General features: G+C 47.8%; 1 protein-coding gene across 7 annotated transcripts; it reads left to right on the top strand.

Annotated features, from left to right (window-relative positions):
- The first annotated feature begins 118 nt into the window (after positions 1-118).
- Itfg2 (integrin alpha FG-GAP repeat containing 2) lies at positions 119-13,670 on the top strand. Of its 7 annotated transcripts, none has more exons than XM_063286362.1 (12): positions 119-632; positions 5,991-6,086; positions 7,410-7,451; positions 7,595-7,763; positions 8,963-9,102; positions 9,480-9,628; positions 9,997-10,094; positions 10,180-10,233; positions 10,356-10,447; positions 11,511-11,628; positions 12,525-12,698; positions 12,755-13,668. In XM_063286362.1, exons 1-12 carry the CDS (start codon positions 537-539, stop codon positions 12,874-12,876), a joined length of 1,350 nt encoding a protein of 449 aa, XP_063142432.1. In that variant the 5' UTR covers positions 119-536; the 3' UTR covers positions 12,877-13,668. The 7 variants fall into 7 exon arrangements, with proteins under 7 accessions (XP_063142432.1, XP_006237472.1, XP_063142433.1 ...); NM_001108648.2 differs by having other exon boundaries at positions 428-632; positions 12,773-13,670; XM_063286366.1 differs by having other exon boundaries at positions 438-2,417; positions 12,773-13,668.
- Positions 13,671-13,994: the final 324 nt, after the last annotated feature.

The raw sequence follows: 13,994 nt of genomic DNA, 5'->3' as shown, positions 1-13,994 counted from the left end.
TGCCTTTTCAGCTACATGTGTATCTGTGCATCACCTAGGTGCCCAGGATCCCAGAAGAGGGTGTCTGGCGTCGGATCTCCTAGAACTGTAATTATAGATGCGTGGATGCGAGCACCATGTTGAGGCTAGGAATCTACACAGGGTTCTCTGCAAGAACAGCCAGTGCTGCTCATTGCTGAGCTCTTTCTGACTTCTTGTTTTTGTTTTTTGTTCACTACGTCGTGTTGACAACTCTATTGGGTAATTTCATAGAAACTGTTGGAAAACAAAGTTGTTAATTATGACAGCTATTACTATGACTCGAGGAATGGTTTGAATCCCCTTCAGAGAAGAGGGACAAGCACCAAGGGCCAGGTCGGCTCCCGGCACGGAAGGCCCGCCTCCTCCCCTAAGGTTAGTTGGAGAAAGCCGGAACTCAAGGCTCAAGCGGTGACGTAGACTTCCGGTTCGGTGGCCTGACACTGGCGCACGGCTGTCGACAGGGCTCGAGGGTCGTTTTGGTGCGGTGGCTCGGCACCTCAGCCCTCCAGAGTGCCATGAGGTCGGTTAGCTATGTGCAGCGCGTGGCGCTGGACTTCAGCGGGAGTCTCTTCCCGCACGCCATCTGCCTCGGAGACGTCGATAACGACGCGGTGAGTGCATGCGCACTGCAAACGACAGTATTTGGGCGGGGCGAAATATGGGAAAGTGGCGTGAGGTGCGCTTGCGCACTGGGGTCAACATGGCGTGTGGGGGAGAAAATTTTGATTGACAGTATTGGCCCCTGACCATCACTGCAGGCGGCTTAGTTGGGCCAGATCCTCTAGTAAAGTTATTTTTTGTTTTAACTTTAAATTTTATGTGTAGTGTGTTTTGCTTGCATGTATATCTATGCACCGTGTGCGAGCAGGGCCCAGGGAGGCCAGAAGAGGAACGTTGGATTCCCTAGAAATGGAGTTACAGACACTTGAGAGCTGCCACGTAGATGCTAGGAATTGAACCCTATTCATCTGGAAGAGCAGCTAGTGTCCTAATCGCTGAGTCATCTCTCCAGCTGTATTTTATTTTTATTATTATTAATTTTTAAGAGGATAAGTAGTTGGTTCTCTTGCTCAGTTCAGTGACTTGTCAGGGTAGGAGGTTGTAAAAGCCTGTTTCCTGCATTATTTCCTTTCGTAGTCGCAATACCTTTGCAAACATCTTTACTTTTCAAAGCTCTTTTTTTTTTTTAGCCTGTAAAGTGAATTTAATAATATCCCTCTACCTATGACTTTGCCTCCCCTGCCCATCCCCCATGCTACCATGCTTGCCCATATTCATGATTGTTATTGCCTTTGTCTCCTGCACTGGAATCAACCGGTAGATACTCTGCTGCCTCCAACCTACAGAAGATACCCCACAATAAGTGTTGACCATGTCGGGCTTCTACTGTGCCTACCCAGAATAGACTCAGGTGTCGGGTGACTTTGTAGTGCTACCTCTTGTTGAATTACAAAAGCAATTTCCACCTACTTTGTTTTCTGTCCTAGGCAGTCGTTCCTTTTCTCATCATTTAAATAGATAAATGCAGATTAAACAGGCGAAGCAATGACAGGCACACAGTTAAGGCTCTGGAACTGTCAGTGTTAACAATATTAGCAGCCCTCCCAAACCCACCAGACCTACCATAGGAAATATTCAAAAAGGTGGGGTGGGGGGGGAACTGTACCTAGTATGTTCAGATTTCATTTCTTGATACCATTACTTAAACTGCACAGTACAGCATAACCTAAGGGAGGGGATACTTTGAGGAAAGCATTATTGGATTACTTTGTTGTCCTAACGTTATAGTGTTTGCTTGCACAAACCTGAATGTATTTATCCTGATACATGGAGCCCACCACTGACCAAAGTATATGCAGTGTGGGTCTGTATTCAGATAATCCTGGAGATGATTAAATACGTAGCGGCATCCTGGGGATGCAGCTACCAAACACTTGCCTAACTGTGAACAAAGCCCTGGATTGAATTCTCAGAACCACAAAAATAAATAAAAGAATGAGAATCAAGCTGGATGTGATGACGCACACCTTCAGTCCCAGCATTTGGAAGGCAAGAGCAGGTGGGATCTCAAGTTGGAGTCTAGCCTCATCTACAGAGCAAGTTGCAAGACAGCCAGAGCTACACGGAAACCACGTCTTGAAACACCAAAAATGAAAAAGAAAAGAAATGAAAATATACATGGGGTTATGTGCAGATGTTACTGTATGGTTTGGTATAAGGAACTTGATTTGAGTATTCACGGAGTTCCTATGATCAATGCCCCACAGATACAGAGGTTCAACCGTCATTTATGCTGTCCTTATTTTTCTTGCCCAAGTTGGGAACTCTGAAGTTACAAATGCTTGTGAGCTGTTGTGTGGATGCTGGGAACCAAACCTGAGTACCCTGCAAGAGTAGTAAGTGTTCTAAGCCCCTCTCTAAACCACTTCATCCCCACCCTCAATAATTTGTGAATTATACTTGCTTTATTTGCATGTGTGAGTGACAGGGCAAGCACATGTGTACATGCATGCGCACAGGGCAGATGTAGAGGTCAAAGGACAGCTTGCAGGAGTTGGTTCTCTCATCCATCACATAGATTGTGTCCAGGGATCAAACTCAGAATTTTAACTTTATAATTGTTATTAAAGACAAGTGGGAAAAACAAAATGTTGTGTGGTGGAAGTGTTGGTCCTGTTTAAAAGACAAAGCAGATGCGATTGTTTCAAAGCCACCTTTGTGTTGGGGGGAGGCGTGGGAAGGGTAGAAGAAGTTAGTTAACAAGTGACCAGCTGTACCACATGTTCCATAAGACTGTAGCCATAGTCTGAGAATGTAGCCCAGTGGAGGGGTACTCATCTAGCATGTGTGAGGCCTTGAATTCTTTCCCCAGCCATTCTAAAAGAGGGGGTTTTGTGAGGATTGTTGCTAAGCAAGGTGGTACACGTCTGTAATCCCAGCACCCAGGATACAGAGGCAGGAGTGTCACTGCAAGTTCAGCCTGATCTACACAGCAGATTCCAGGCCACCCAAGGCTATGGAGTGAAACACTGTCTCAAATCTACCAATAAAACATGATTAGTAGTCCCTAGACAATTGGAGCTTTGGGAACGGGGACAAAGTCTGATTTCAACTTGATAAATCCTTAGCCTAAAGTTCTTTGAAGCTGATTTACTTCCTGCTGAGGCAGAGGGAGAAGCCAGGAATGAAATTTGTTCTCAGACCGCCCACAGAACCCTGGCTGGATGCAGCAGGGGCAAGCCCTTGGGAGACTGAAGCAGATCGCAGAAAGACTGCACCTTTCTCCTTCAGCACTCCTTAAATATGGTGGGCTTTCCCTCTGAGGGTCTTCACCATCACTGTGTTACGGGTGAGGCCAGAGCCAAGCTCTGTCAGAGCAGCAGGTCTGATGAGAAGCATTCAAGTGCTAGAAGTCAGATCGCTGCCTTGGAAATGTCCGCTCCCACATGTTGCCTCAAACTGCTTAGCTGAGTCACATCTGCTTGCTCAGTGTACTTCCCATGCTGTTTTATGGTTCTTTTCCTGTGTCTGGGGCTCCACAAAACTGAGAATTCTTTCTCTACAAGACTGCTGCCTGGAAACTGGAGGGCTGGCTGAGCACTTTCTTTTCTTTCTAATTTTTCTTTCTTTGATAAAGTCTCACAATGTACTCACCTCAGGCTGAGCTGGAATTTGCAGCCCTCCCCTCTTCCTCAACCTCTGGATGCCGGATTGTAGGCATGCACACTGTTATAGGCCCCTCTCAGCATCTTATACATGGAAAACAAGCAGGGACAGCAGAACAAGGGGCTTAACCACCAAGCCTGGGGAACTGAGTGTGGGCTCTGGGACCCCCAAGATGGAAGGAGGGAGCGCGCACACACACACACACACACACACACACACACACACACACACACACACACAAGGTTGGAGTGATTGCTTGGTGGTTTAGAGTATTGGCTGCTCTTCTAAAGGACCTCAGTTTGATTCCTAGAACCCAGGGCCTCACAATCGTCTCTGACTCCAGTACCAGGGCCTCTGACAGCCTCTTCTGACCTCTGAGGACACCAGGCATGCATGATGCACAGACATACATGCAGGCAAAACATTTATATACACAAAGTAAAATTAAATCTTTTTTGAGAAAAAGTAAGAGAGGGGGTCGGGGGAGCCCAGCATGGTGGCACACATCTTTAATCCCAGCACTTGGGAGGCAGAGGCAGGTGGAACTGAGTCCAAGGCTAACCTGGTCTACAGAGCAAGTTTAGGACAGCTAGGGATATACAGAAAGGGAGGGGGAGAGATTGAGAGAAAGAGAGAAAGAAAAGGGGTAGGGGAATAGGCAGAAAGAGCTGTGTTAAAATTCAACAGTTGCACGCTAAACCCTTACAGTGTGTGGCCTCTCTCTGCGGAGTCTGCAGAAGTCCTCTCAGGTGACAGTAAATGAGAGAGACCTCAGCTGTGGGATGTTGTAAATCAGTACAATGTACGCTTATATGACCTGACACTGCCTTCTTGTTTGTTTGTTTTTCTTTTTGTATAGTCTAATAGGCTAGCACAAAACTACCATACTGTTATAAATACATCTTTAAAAGTCAAATCATTATGGCAATCCCAGTTTCTCTCAAATTTCTTGTTTTGGGCAGGTCTCGAATATCTGGGTCTAACAGACCCATGTCACCCCCTCAGTCTCCCTTATTATTTTTGATCTCTTAAGAATCTAACTCTAATTTCCTCTCTTTGTGGGAAACATTGTCTTCTTTCCCAGAGAAGGAAAAAAAAAAAAAACTGTAGCGACAGGGTTTAGAACCACCCAGTTATCATGAGAGCTCCCCAGATAGGTAGTTATTTCTGGACTATTGGGGGGTCAGGGGAGAAGCTCCCTGAAGGCCCCCCCCCCCCCGCTCCCACACCCAGAGTCAGGACGCTCATACCTTCATGCTCTGTACCTCAAGCAGGGCCATTCCTCTGTGTTCCTGTACACATGAAAATCATTAAAACGAAGGGGTCTTGTAAGAAGAGACAGGACCCTGGGAACTGGCTTTGTAGTCTTGACCTCTGATAAAATATGACATCTGAGGTGAGTCTTCAGAAATTCACTGTCAGGCTGTTTTCAAAACATATCCCAAGCTAGGCATGTGTGCAGAACTGTGCAGACAGCTGGCTTACCTAAATCACTGCTCTAATAAACACACACACACACACACACACACACACACACACAAACACACACACACACACACACACACGGAAGTAAGCTGTGGAAAACTATGTCTGTATTGATTCCAAAAGATGTTTGTTGTTGGTTCCCTCTGCTTCTTTACCTGTGCCAGGTAAGTGCTCTGCTGCTGAGCCACCCCCTGCCCACAGGCAGTCTCAAAAGATGTTTTTTTTTTCCCCCTGAAACTTGTTCTTTCAGTGTAACCTAGTCTGGCCTTGAACTTGCTATCCTCTGGCCTCAGTCTCCTGAGTGCTGGGATCACAGGCAGATCTCTCAAAGCCTTGATTTAAAGGCTGGCTTAAATTTGCTCTGCAACTTGAAAATGTCCTTGAACTTCTGACACCTTGTCTTCCCCTCCAGTGCTGAGATACCTGATGTGTACCTCGGTGCCTATTTTTCCTTGCTGGTGTTTGGTTTGCTTTTATTTTGTTTTGAGACACTATGTAGCCCTGACTGTCCTGAAGCAGTCTGTAGACCAGTCTGGCTTTGAACTCACAGTGATCCTCCTGCCTTGTCCTCTGGAGTGGGGGGATTAAAGGGTATGCCACCATACCTAGCAACTGCACCTGGCCCCCGTGGGGCTGGAGACAGAGCCCAGGGCCTCATGCATGTTAGGCAAAGCACATCACCAACTGAGTTACACCTGCAGCCTGTCAGAGGGTTTTTAACAAAGTTACTCATATTCAAATATAAATATAAAGGTTACGGTTTTTCCAGAGACAGCTGAGCTTCGATCCCTCTCTAACAGTGCTCTCTCTGTTTGCAGTTAAATGAGCTGGTAGTAGGAGACACCAGCGGAAAACTGTACGTGTATAAGAGTGATGACAGCCGGCCGTGGCTTACCTGTGCATGCCAGGGAATGGTCAGTACTCATCCCTGTGGGTCTCAGGGGGGAGATAAGGTGCCTTTGTGTTGGATGGCAAGGAAGAGCCCCACAGTGAGTCCCCAGGCAACTCATTGGATTACTGCTTCAGAGTTTGTTGCATTGAGGGGATGGCGGGCTTGGGGGTTGGGGAGTTAGGAATTGCTCTCACTTGCTCTGCTCCCCTTTCAACTCTCCCACAAGACTAGTTTGTGGGAGCTTGCTCTCTGTTGCCATGATAAAGACTATGATCTAAAACAACTCCGGAAGGAAGGAGTATATTACGGTTCACAATTTATAGTCTGTTTTGAAGTCTGAAAACAGTACAGGATCTCAAGGTGGGAACCTGGAAGTATCAATTCCTGCAGAGAATATGAAGGCGCTTACTGGCCTTCTTTCTCATACAACCCAGAACCACGTGCCCAGGGCTATGCCCTCCCAAATCAGTCATTAATCAAGAAGTTGCCTCCAAGCAATCTGAAGGAGGCATATTCTCAGTCTCAGTGTAACAGGGGAAAACTATATTGTCCTTATGTTGTAGAGTGAGCTTGCTACTGTATGGAGACTGCCTGGGATTGTCTGAAGTATGCAGTGTAGCCATACACCGGTTAACAGCAAGGACATGTTCTGAGAAATGCATTGCTGGGTTCTTTGATCATCAGGTGACCACAGCATTTATATAAACTAAGACAACTACTGTGTTAGCTCAGGTGTATGAGGTGGGGTCTTGCTTTGTAGCTCAGGCTAGCTTCATACTCTCAGTCCTCCTGCCTCAGCCTCTTCATTGACACCTGGCTATGTGATGGGAACTTATAGGTCCACCACCATATATGTGACGTGTTGTTAACTAAAATGTCCTTACACAGTATGTGACTGTATATAACGAAAAATGAGAGTAATACTTAGAATAGTCTAGAAATATGATAATTAGGCTGTTTTTCTGTTTGGTGGGGTATTTTTTTGGGGGGTGGGGGGTGGGGCCATAGAGGGCTTATAAGACAGGGTCTTGCCATATAACTCTGGTTGGCCTGGAATTCATAGCAGTCCTTCTGCTTCAGCCTCCTGAGTACTGGAGGAGTCTAGGTGTGCACCATACATTAGAAAAGAATTTTTTTTTAAATTTTTTTTGCCTAAATCTGAGTTTTTACCTCCTTGAGTCTCCAAGGTATTACCGTTTGAACAAAACAAACTGTCCAGTTCAGTGTGTCTATTAATAAAGACTATTTGTATAAATTGCATGACACAAGCTTTCATGAATGCTTTGGAAGTTTAGAGGTGAATGGTCTCTCTTGGTACCTCTCTCAGGCTCTTTCTCTCTTGCAGTTGACTTGCGTTGGGGTCGGAGATGTCTGCAATAAAGGGAAGGTAAGAACTCAGGCCGGTGAGGTAGAGCTTCAAGGCCTTGCCTCCATTGTGACTCTCAGGGAAAGTCAGCCCTGGCCCTTGATGTCTGCTCTGATAAGTTCTCACCAACCCCTGTGTCTCTCCTGTGCCTCTGCCTCTCCCAGAACCTGGTGGTAGCAGTCAGCGCAGAAGGCTGGCTTCACTTGTTTGACCTGACACCCACCAAGGCTCTGGATGCTTCTGGGCACCATGAGACACTTGTCGAGGAGCAGCGACCTGTCTTCAAGCAGCACATCCCTGCCAACACAAAGGTCATGCTGATCAGCGACATCGGTGGGCATGAGCAGCCAAGGAGGGGCCGGTGGGCTCTCGGGCAGACCCCAGGGACTGCCGAGGAGAGTTGGCTCCATCCTGCCTTGTGCTATGTGTTATCTTCCTCTCTACTTTACCTTCACTTGTTGTATGTTTGATGCATAGTTACTGAGCTCCTGTTATAAGCTGGGAACTGTTCTAGGTTCTAGAATTACAAAAATGAATAAAGCAGGAAAAAGAATTCAGACCATCTAAGATCATACTAAGAGGAGTCAGAATAAATTTTATAACAAAATGAAATAATGAGGCTGGGAATTTAGCTCAGGATTAGAACACTGCCAAGAATCAATACTATATTAGAGGGTAGTAAGTAAATCACAGGGCTGAAGGTGTCAAGATAGAGACAGCAATTTTAAAGATTTACTTGTATTTAATTATGTGTGGTTGTGTGTGGGTTTGTGGACGTAAGCGAAGGTCAAATCTGTAGCAGGAGTTTCAGGGAGTTGTGAGCCACTTGACATGAGTATTGGGAACTCAACCAGGGTCCTCTGGAAGAACAGCAGTACTCTTGCCCTCTGGAAGAGCAGCAGTACTCTTACCCTCTGAGCCAGGCTCGAGTAGTGGCAGTCTTAGAAGGAGTTGTCACAGACGCTCTGCTGGAAGGTAGCATTTGGTAAAGAGCTGAAAGTGGGGAGCTGGAGAGATGGCTCAGTGGTTAAGAGCACTGAGGTCCAGAGGTCCTGAGTTCAATTCCCAGCAACCACATGGTGGCTCACAACCATCTGTAATGAGATCTGGTACCCTCTTCTGGTGTGTCGGAAGACAGCGTGTACTCACATACATAAAATAAATAAATCTTTAAAAAAAAAAAAAAGCTGAAAGTGGCAGGAGAGTGAGCGGTGGAGACTTGGGGATGCTAATGGGCTAGAAGCTGTGTAGCCGGAGGTGTGCAGAGTGAGTCAAGGGGCTGTGGCGTGGAGATAGGAAGCTGAGGGCTGAGATGATGGGGCCTGCAGAGCATTTCCATGAGAAGCTGCATGAGCACAAGGCCAGGCAGGGGTGGGCAGCAACCCTAGGGTGTGGTGAGTGGCTCAGAAGCCTGGGCATGAAGCTCCACTCAATTGAAAGTGGCAGGAGTGTCAGCCATGGAAAGGTAGCCGTAGGCGGAAGCTGAGCAGTTGAGGTTTGGCTCCAAATCCATTGTGTTTCTGTGCCTACAGATGGAGATGGGTGTTATGAGCTGGTGGTAGGATACACAGACCGTGTGGTGCGGGCCTTCCGCTGGGAAGAGCTGACTGAGGGGCCTGAACACCTGGCAGGGCAGTTGGTGTCCCTCAAGAAGTGGATGCTGGAGGGTCAGGTGAGAAGAGTGAGCAGAAAGGCTTATAGAAAGTGGGGCTGTCTGGGAAGAAAGGACAATCTCCTTGCTGAGAGAGACCCGGGTCATTTTTAGATGAGTGGAGTTCTAGTAACAGGTACAGAGTGCAGGGAATGGTGGACTAAGACTTCAGTGTGTGAAGGTGTGTGGTATGAACCAGGTGGAAGCCAGTGGGCACCCTGCAGAAAGCAGATTGACCGTGGAGGGGGTGGTGCCAGACAAGCACTCACAAACCTCAGGCCCCCATCAAGGCTGGGAGGCTCCTCTCAGAAACCCTGCCTGGGTCTCCCTGTTCCTGGGGGCAGAGTCTCCCCTCCTTCCTGCTCTGTCCCCCATTAAGACTCTGTTCTCTGGTGCAGGTAGACAGTCTCTCTGTGACCCCAGGACCCCTGGGTGTGCCTGAGCTGGTTGTGTCACAGCCAGGGTGTGCTTATGCAGTTCTCCTGTGCACCTGGAACAAGGACACTGGCTCCCCTCCTGCCTCTGAGGAGGCCACAGGAGACAGTAGGTAAGGGGTGGGTGGTGGGTGCATCGGCAGAAGGACATGGTGGCCTGGTGGTGAGACAGATCTGCAGGTGCCAGGACCCACCTTCCAAGTCCCAGTCCAAACACTTTGCCCCATTAGAAAAGGCTATTTAGGGACTCAGGAGTCCAGAGCTTTTAACATTAGAGCATTTGCTCGCTGTAACCAGGCTTTGCAGAGATTCCACCATTCAGAGCCAGGTCTCAGCACTCCTGCCCCATCACTCCCCTTCCATTTGCTACATGGGTCTGAAAGAGTCGGGGGGAGGGGGGGGCTTCTGAGATCCAGAGGTGGACCCTGGAGAACTCAGCTCCCTTGACTTTCTTGATGTTCGGTCCCTCTTTTACCCACAGGGAGACCCCAGCTGCCCGAGATGTGGTACTGCACCAGACCTCTGGCCGGATCCACAACAAGAACGTTTCCACTCACCTAATTGGCAACATCAAACAAGGTAAGGGAGGGAAGGAACTAAAGGAACAAGGCAGCTCTGGAAGAAAGCTGCCTTGCCCTCATTCCTGCCTCCATTCCCCACATAGGTCATTACCCTGAAAGTGGTAACGCAGGCCTCTTTGCCCTGTGTACCTTAGATGGTGAGTAGTCCTGGGCTGGGTGAGGTGGGGTTCTGCCTGAGGGATCTGCTCAAAGGTCCAGCACACACACGCACACACACTCAGGCATATACACACACATACCCCCACCGCTCTTTCTCTAGGAACACTGAAGCTGATGCAGGAAGCAGATAAGTTGCTGTGGTCTGTGCAGGTGGATCACCAGCTCTTTGCCCTGGAAAAGCTGGATGTCACGGTCAGTGGACTTTTCCTTTTTCGAGATTCCTTGGTTTAATTATGTTCACGTGTATGGATGTTTTGTCTGCATATATGTCTGAATGCCACATGTGTGCCTAGGACCATGGAGGTCAGAAGAGAGCATCAGAGCCCCTAGAAGTGGAGTTACAGAGAGTTGCTAGCCACTTTGTGGGTACTGGGAATCAAACCTAGGTCCTCTGGAAGAAAAGCCATCGTTCTTAATCACTGAACCATCATTCCAGCCCACTCATGAGTAGACATTTAAATCAACTGTTCTCACCTCCCAGTCACTGAACCTTTTTTCTCGGACTGAAATGAGTGTGTCTATTACAGTCAAGTGTGCCCTTATAGCACACAATTTAATTCTCTGTGAGACTACTAGAAAATCATTTCCAGGCCTTTCAGCCAAAATAGTGGCCCTAACGTAAACAGGCACTAGGTCCAGAAGTGGGTTATTCGTCCTGTGTGTCCTGTGGTGTTCTTCCTTGTCCATGAGTCTGTTTGACATCACTGTAGTCCCTCACTTGCCAGATGGGTCTACACTAATATACTACTGTGGTACAAGCTTTGGGTGGCTTTGACCAGAACAGACCTGTACTTGGTTTTGCCTCTATTCCCCTACTTGTGACCTTGACAAGTGACTTTATCCATCTTAGCAGAAATTTCCAAGGTAAAACTGAGAATAATGTCAACATCATAGTATTGCTTTGAGTATTAAACAAAGTAAATCATTGATTGCCCTGTGGGGCACTTGGCACATGGAGAGATACCCTAACTTACAGTTTGCCAACCAGAGTCAAGTTCATGGTTCTCTATGTCTTACTGCCCCCAAGCCACCATCTGATCCTTTTCTCCTTTCTTTCCTGTTTTTTTCTTTTCTTTTCTGACACAGGATCCTGCTATGTGCTCTGTAGTACAAGCTACCCCTGACCCTGACCCTGACTCTGCCCCTGCCTCTGCCTCTGCAGCACTGAGGTTACAGCTCTGTGATACTACATCTGACTAGTCTCTTACTAAAATGGTTCCTGACCCTCTGGCATCCTGTCTTTGACCTTTTTCAGGGCAATGGGCTTGAGGAGGTGGTAGCCTGTGCCTGGGATGGACAGACATATATCATCGATCACAACCGCACTGTTGTGCGCTTCCAAGTGGATGAAAATATCCGTGCCTTCTGTGCAGGTGGGACAGTGCCCTCTAAGCTCAGCTGCTCCAGCTTAGTCAATGTGCTGGAAAGTGACTCATTTCCGTTCAGTGTAGCCCTTGATAGGTGTCGTCCTTAGCTTTCACTAGTGGGTGATGGATAGGTCCCATGCTGCCAGCTTGACTGTGGTTTTTAATTTAGGAGGAAATGGTTATTTATTCTTCTATGTCTGAGTGTTTGCCTGGATGTATGTCTATGTACCGTGTCTGCACAGTGCCCACAGAGGCCAGAAGAGGGCATCATATCCCCAGGACCAGAGTTACAGACAGTGGCTAGCTACCTTGTGGGTGTTAGGAATTGAATCCCCAGTCTTCTGAAAGAGCAGCCAGTGTCCCAAGCCATCTCTCCAGCCCTAGCATGGTAGTTTGGAATGAGAAGTAAAGCACAGTTGAGACCTCCATCTTTAAATGTATAAAGAATGGGGTGACTGGGAAGACATTTCCACCTGAGCATGCCAGGCTGAAGAAAATGCTTCCAGGGTATTCCCTGAAGTCCCAACTGTGGACTTTGAAAAGCAGCAGTGGCTGTTTGGGAACAGGAATGTATCTGGCAACTAAAAGGATAACGAACCAAGGGTGTGGTGTGGTGGTAGAGTTGGCATGTACAAAGCTGTGGGCTTGGACCCCAGGACCTCTCAATAGCTGGAAGGAGTTGGGAAACACCTGGTTACCTGGAAGGTTGATGTGTGCCTTGGAAGAAAGGGACGGGCCAGGAAAAGCCTCCTCTCATCATTATGTTACCTACCCCTTGCATTCACATAGCTCTCTTTTATCCCATAACATCACTAAGGTGAGAAGACTCTGATGTTGTTCCTGCCCTCCTCCTGCCACCAGGACTAAGCCTTGACCTTTCTCTTCTTGCTCCCTTCTCCCAGGCCAGTACGCCTGCAAAGAGGGCCGCAATAGTCCCTGCTTGGTCTATGTCACTTTCAATCAGAAGATCTATGTGTACTGGGAAGTGCAGCTGGAACGCATGGAGTCCACTAATCTTCTGAAGCTGCTGGAGGCCGAGCCTGAGTACCACAGCCTACTGCAGGAGCTGGGTGTGGGTGAGTGTCAACAAAGCCATTGGGCCTGCACCAGAGGCCTGACAGCCTCTTACCAGTCTCTTCTTGGCCTTCAGATCCTGAGGATCTTCCTGCAGTCTGTACCCTGCTTCAGCAGACTCTCTACCATCCGGATCAGCCACTACAATGTACCCCGTCAAGCTTCCAGGACCCCACCTAACTAGGCTTGATCACTTAGCTGGTGAAGGATCCTTCTGAGTCCCCAACCCTACCCCAAAGTGATCTTGGCAGGATGGGGAATGTATATTACAGAGGAGCAAGACTTGGTTCTCAGCATGGATGGATGGTGGACCCCAGAGAGCTTTTGATGAAGAGATGGGTTGCCTCTTTGCTTGTTGCCCCATGGTCCCCTTCCCGTGCTCCCTGCTCTGATTGTTTGTGAGACAAGGCAGCAAACCTTTGCCATGATCCAACACCTGAAAGGCTTCAGGCCTGAGGGAGCATGGAGGTGACCCCGAGACCCTCTGCTGAGCACCGACTTTCATAGCTCTAGGCAGCTGACACAGTAGTTATCACAGGAATGGCAGAGTTTGTTCAGGGCATCTTTTAGGATATTTTCCTGTCTCCTCATCTTCCTGTGTTTCCATTTACTGAAGCAATTAGGTCAGGGCTTTCCGTTTTGTCATAATCTCTCTCTCTCTCTCTCTCTCTCTCTGGTTTTGTTTTGGGGTTTTGTTTGTTGTTTTCTATGTCTGTGTGTGCACAGAGGTGGAACCCAGGGCCTTTCACAGGCTAGCCAAGCACTCTGCTATCAGCTGCATCCCAGAACTGCCACACTCTGAGGTAGCGACTGCCTGTAGTAGACGCTCAGAGTTTGCCTCTGTCTTACATGATGGTGCACCAGTGTAATCCCAGTTCTGGGAGGAAGATCATGAGTCTAAAGCCAGCCATTTGAGACCAGCGTGGGTCACATTTGGAGATCTTACCTCAAATAAACAAGACAAAACAAAAAGACATTCACAATCTGGTACAGCTTTACACTCTGAACTGTAAACGAGGCAGGCAGCTAGATGTCTGAGTTCAAGGTAGCTGGGTCTATGTAGTTTCAGACTGACCATAGTAAGTTCCTGCCTTTAAGGGGTGTGTGTGTGTCTGTGTGGAGGGGGGGGGGTGGTTCAGGCCATTTATGTTTTAATTGCTTCTTACTCTGTGTGCTCTAAGTATTTTTTTAGTTATAAGTGAGAAGCCTTTGGATTGTGGCTAAACTTTGTGTTTGTCATGTGTGTGCAGATCCTTTTACACACACACACACAGATCCTTTTATACACACACACACAC

The sequence above is a fragment of the Rattus norvegicus genome, chromosome 4, assembly GCF_036323735.1.
Source record: "Rattus norvegicus strain BN/NHsdMcwi chromosome 4, GRCr8, whole genome shotgun sequence".
Classification (NCBI taxonomy): Eukaryota; Metazoa; Chordata; class Mammalia; order Rodentia; family Muridae; genus Rattus; species Rattus norvegicus.
Note: the sequence above shows the minus strand (reverse complement) of the source record. Positions and strands in the feature narration are given on the sequence as shown.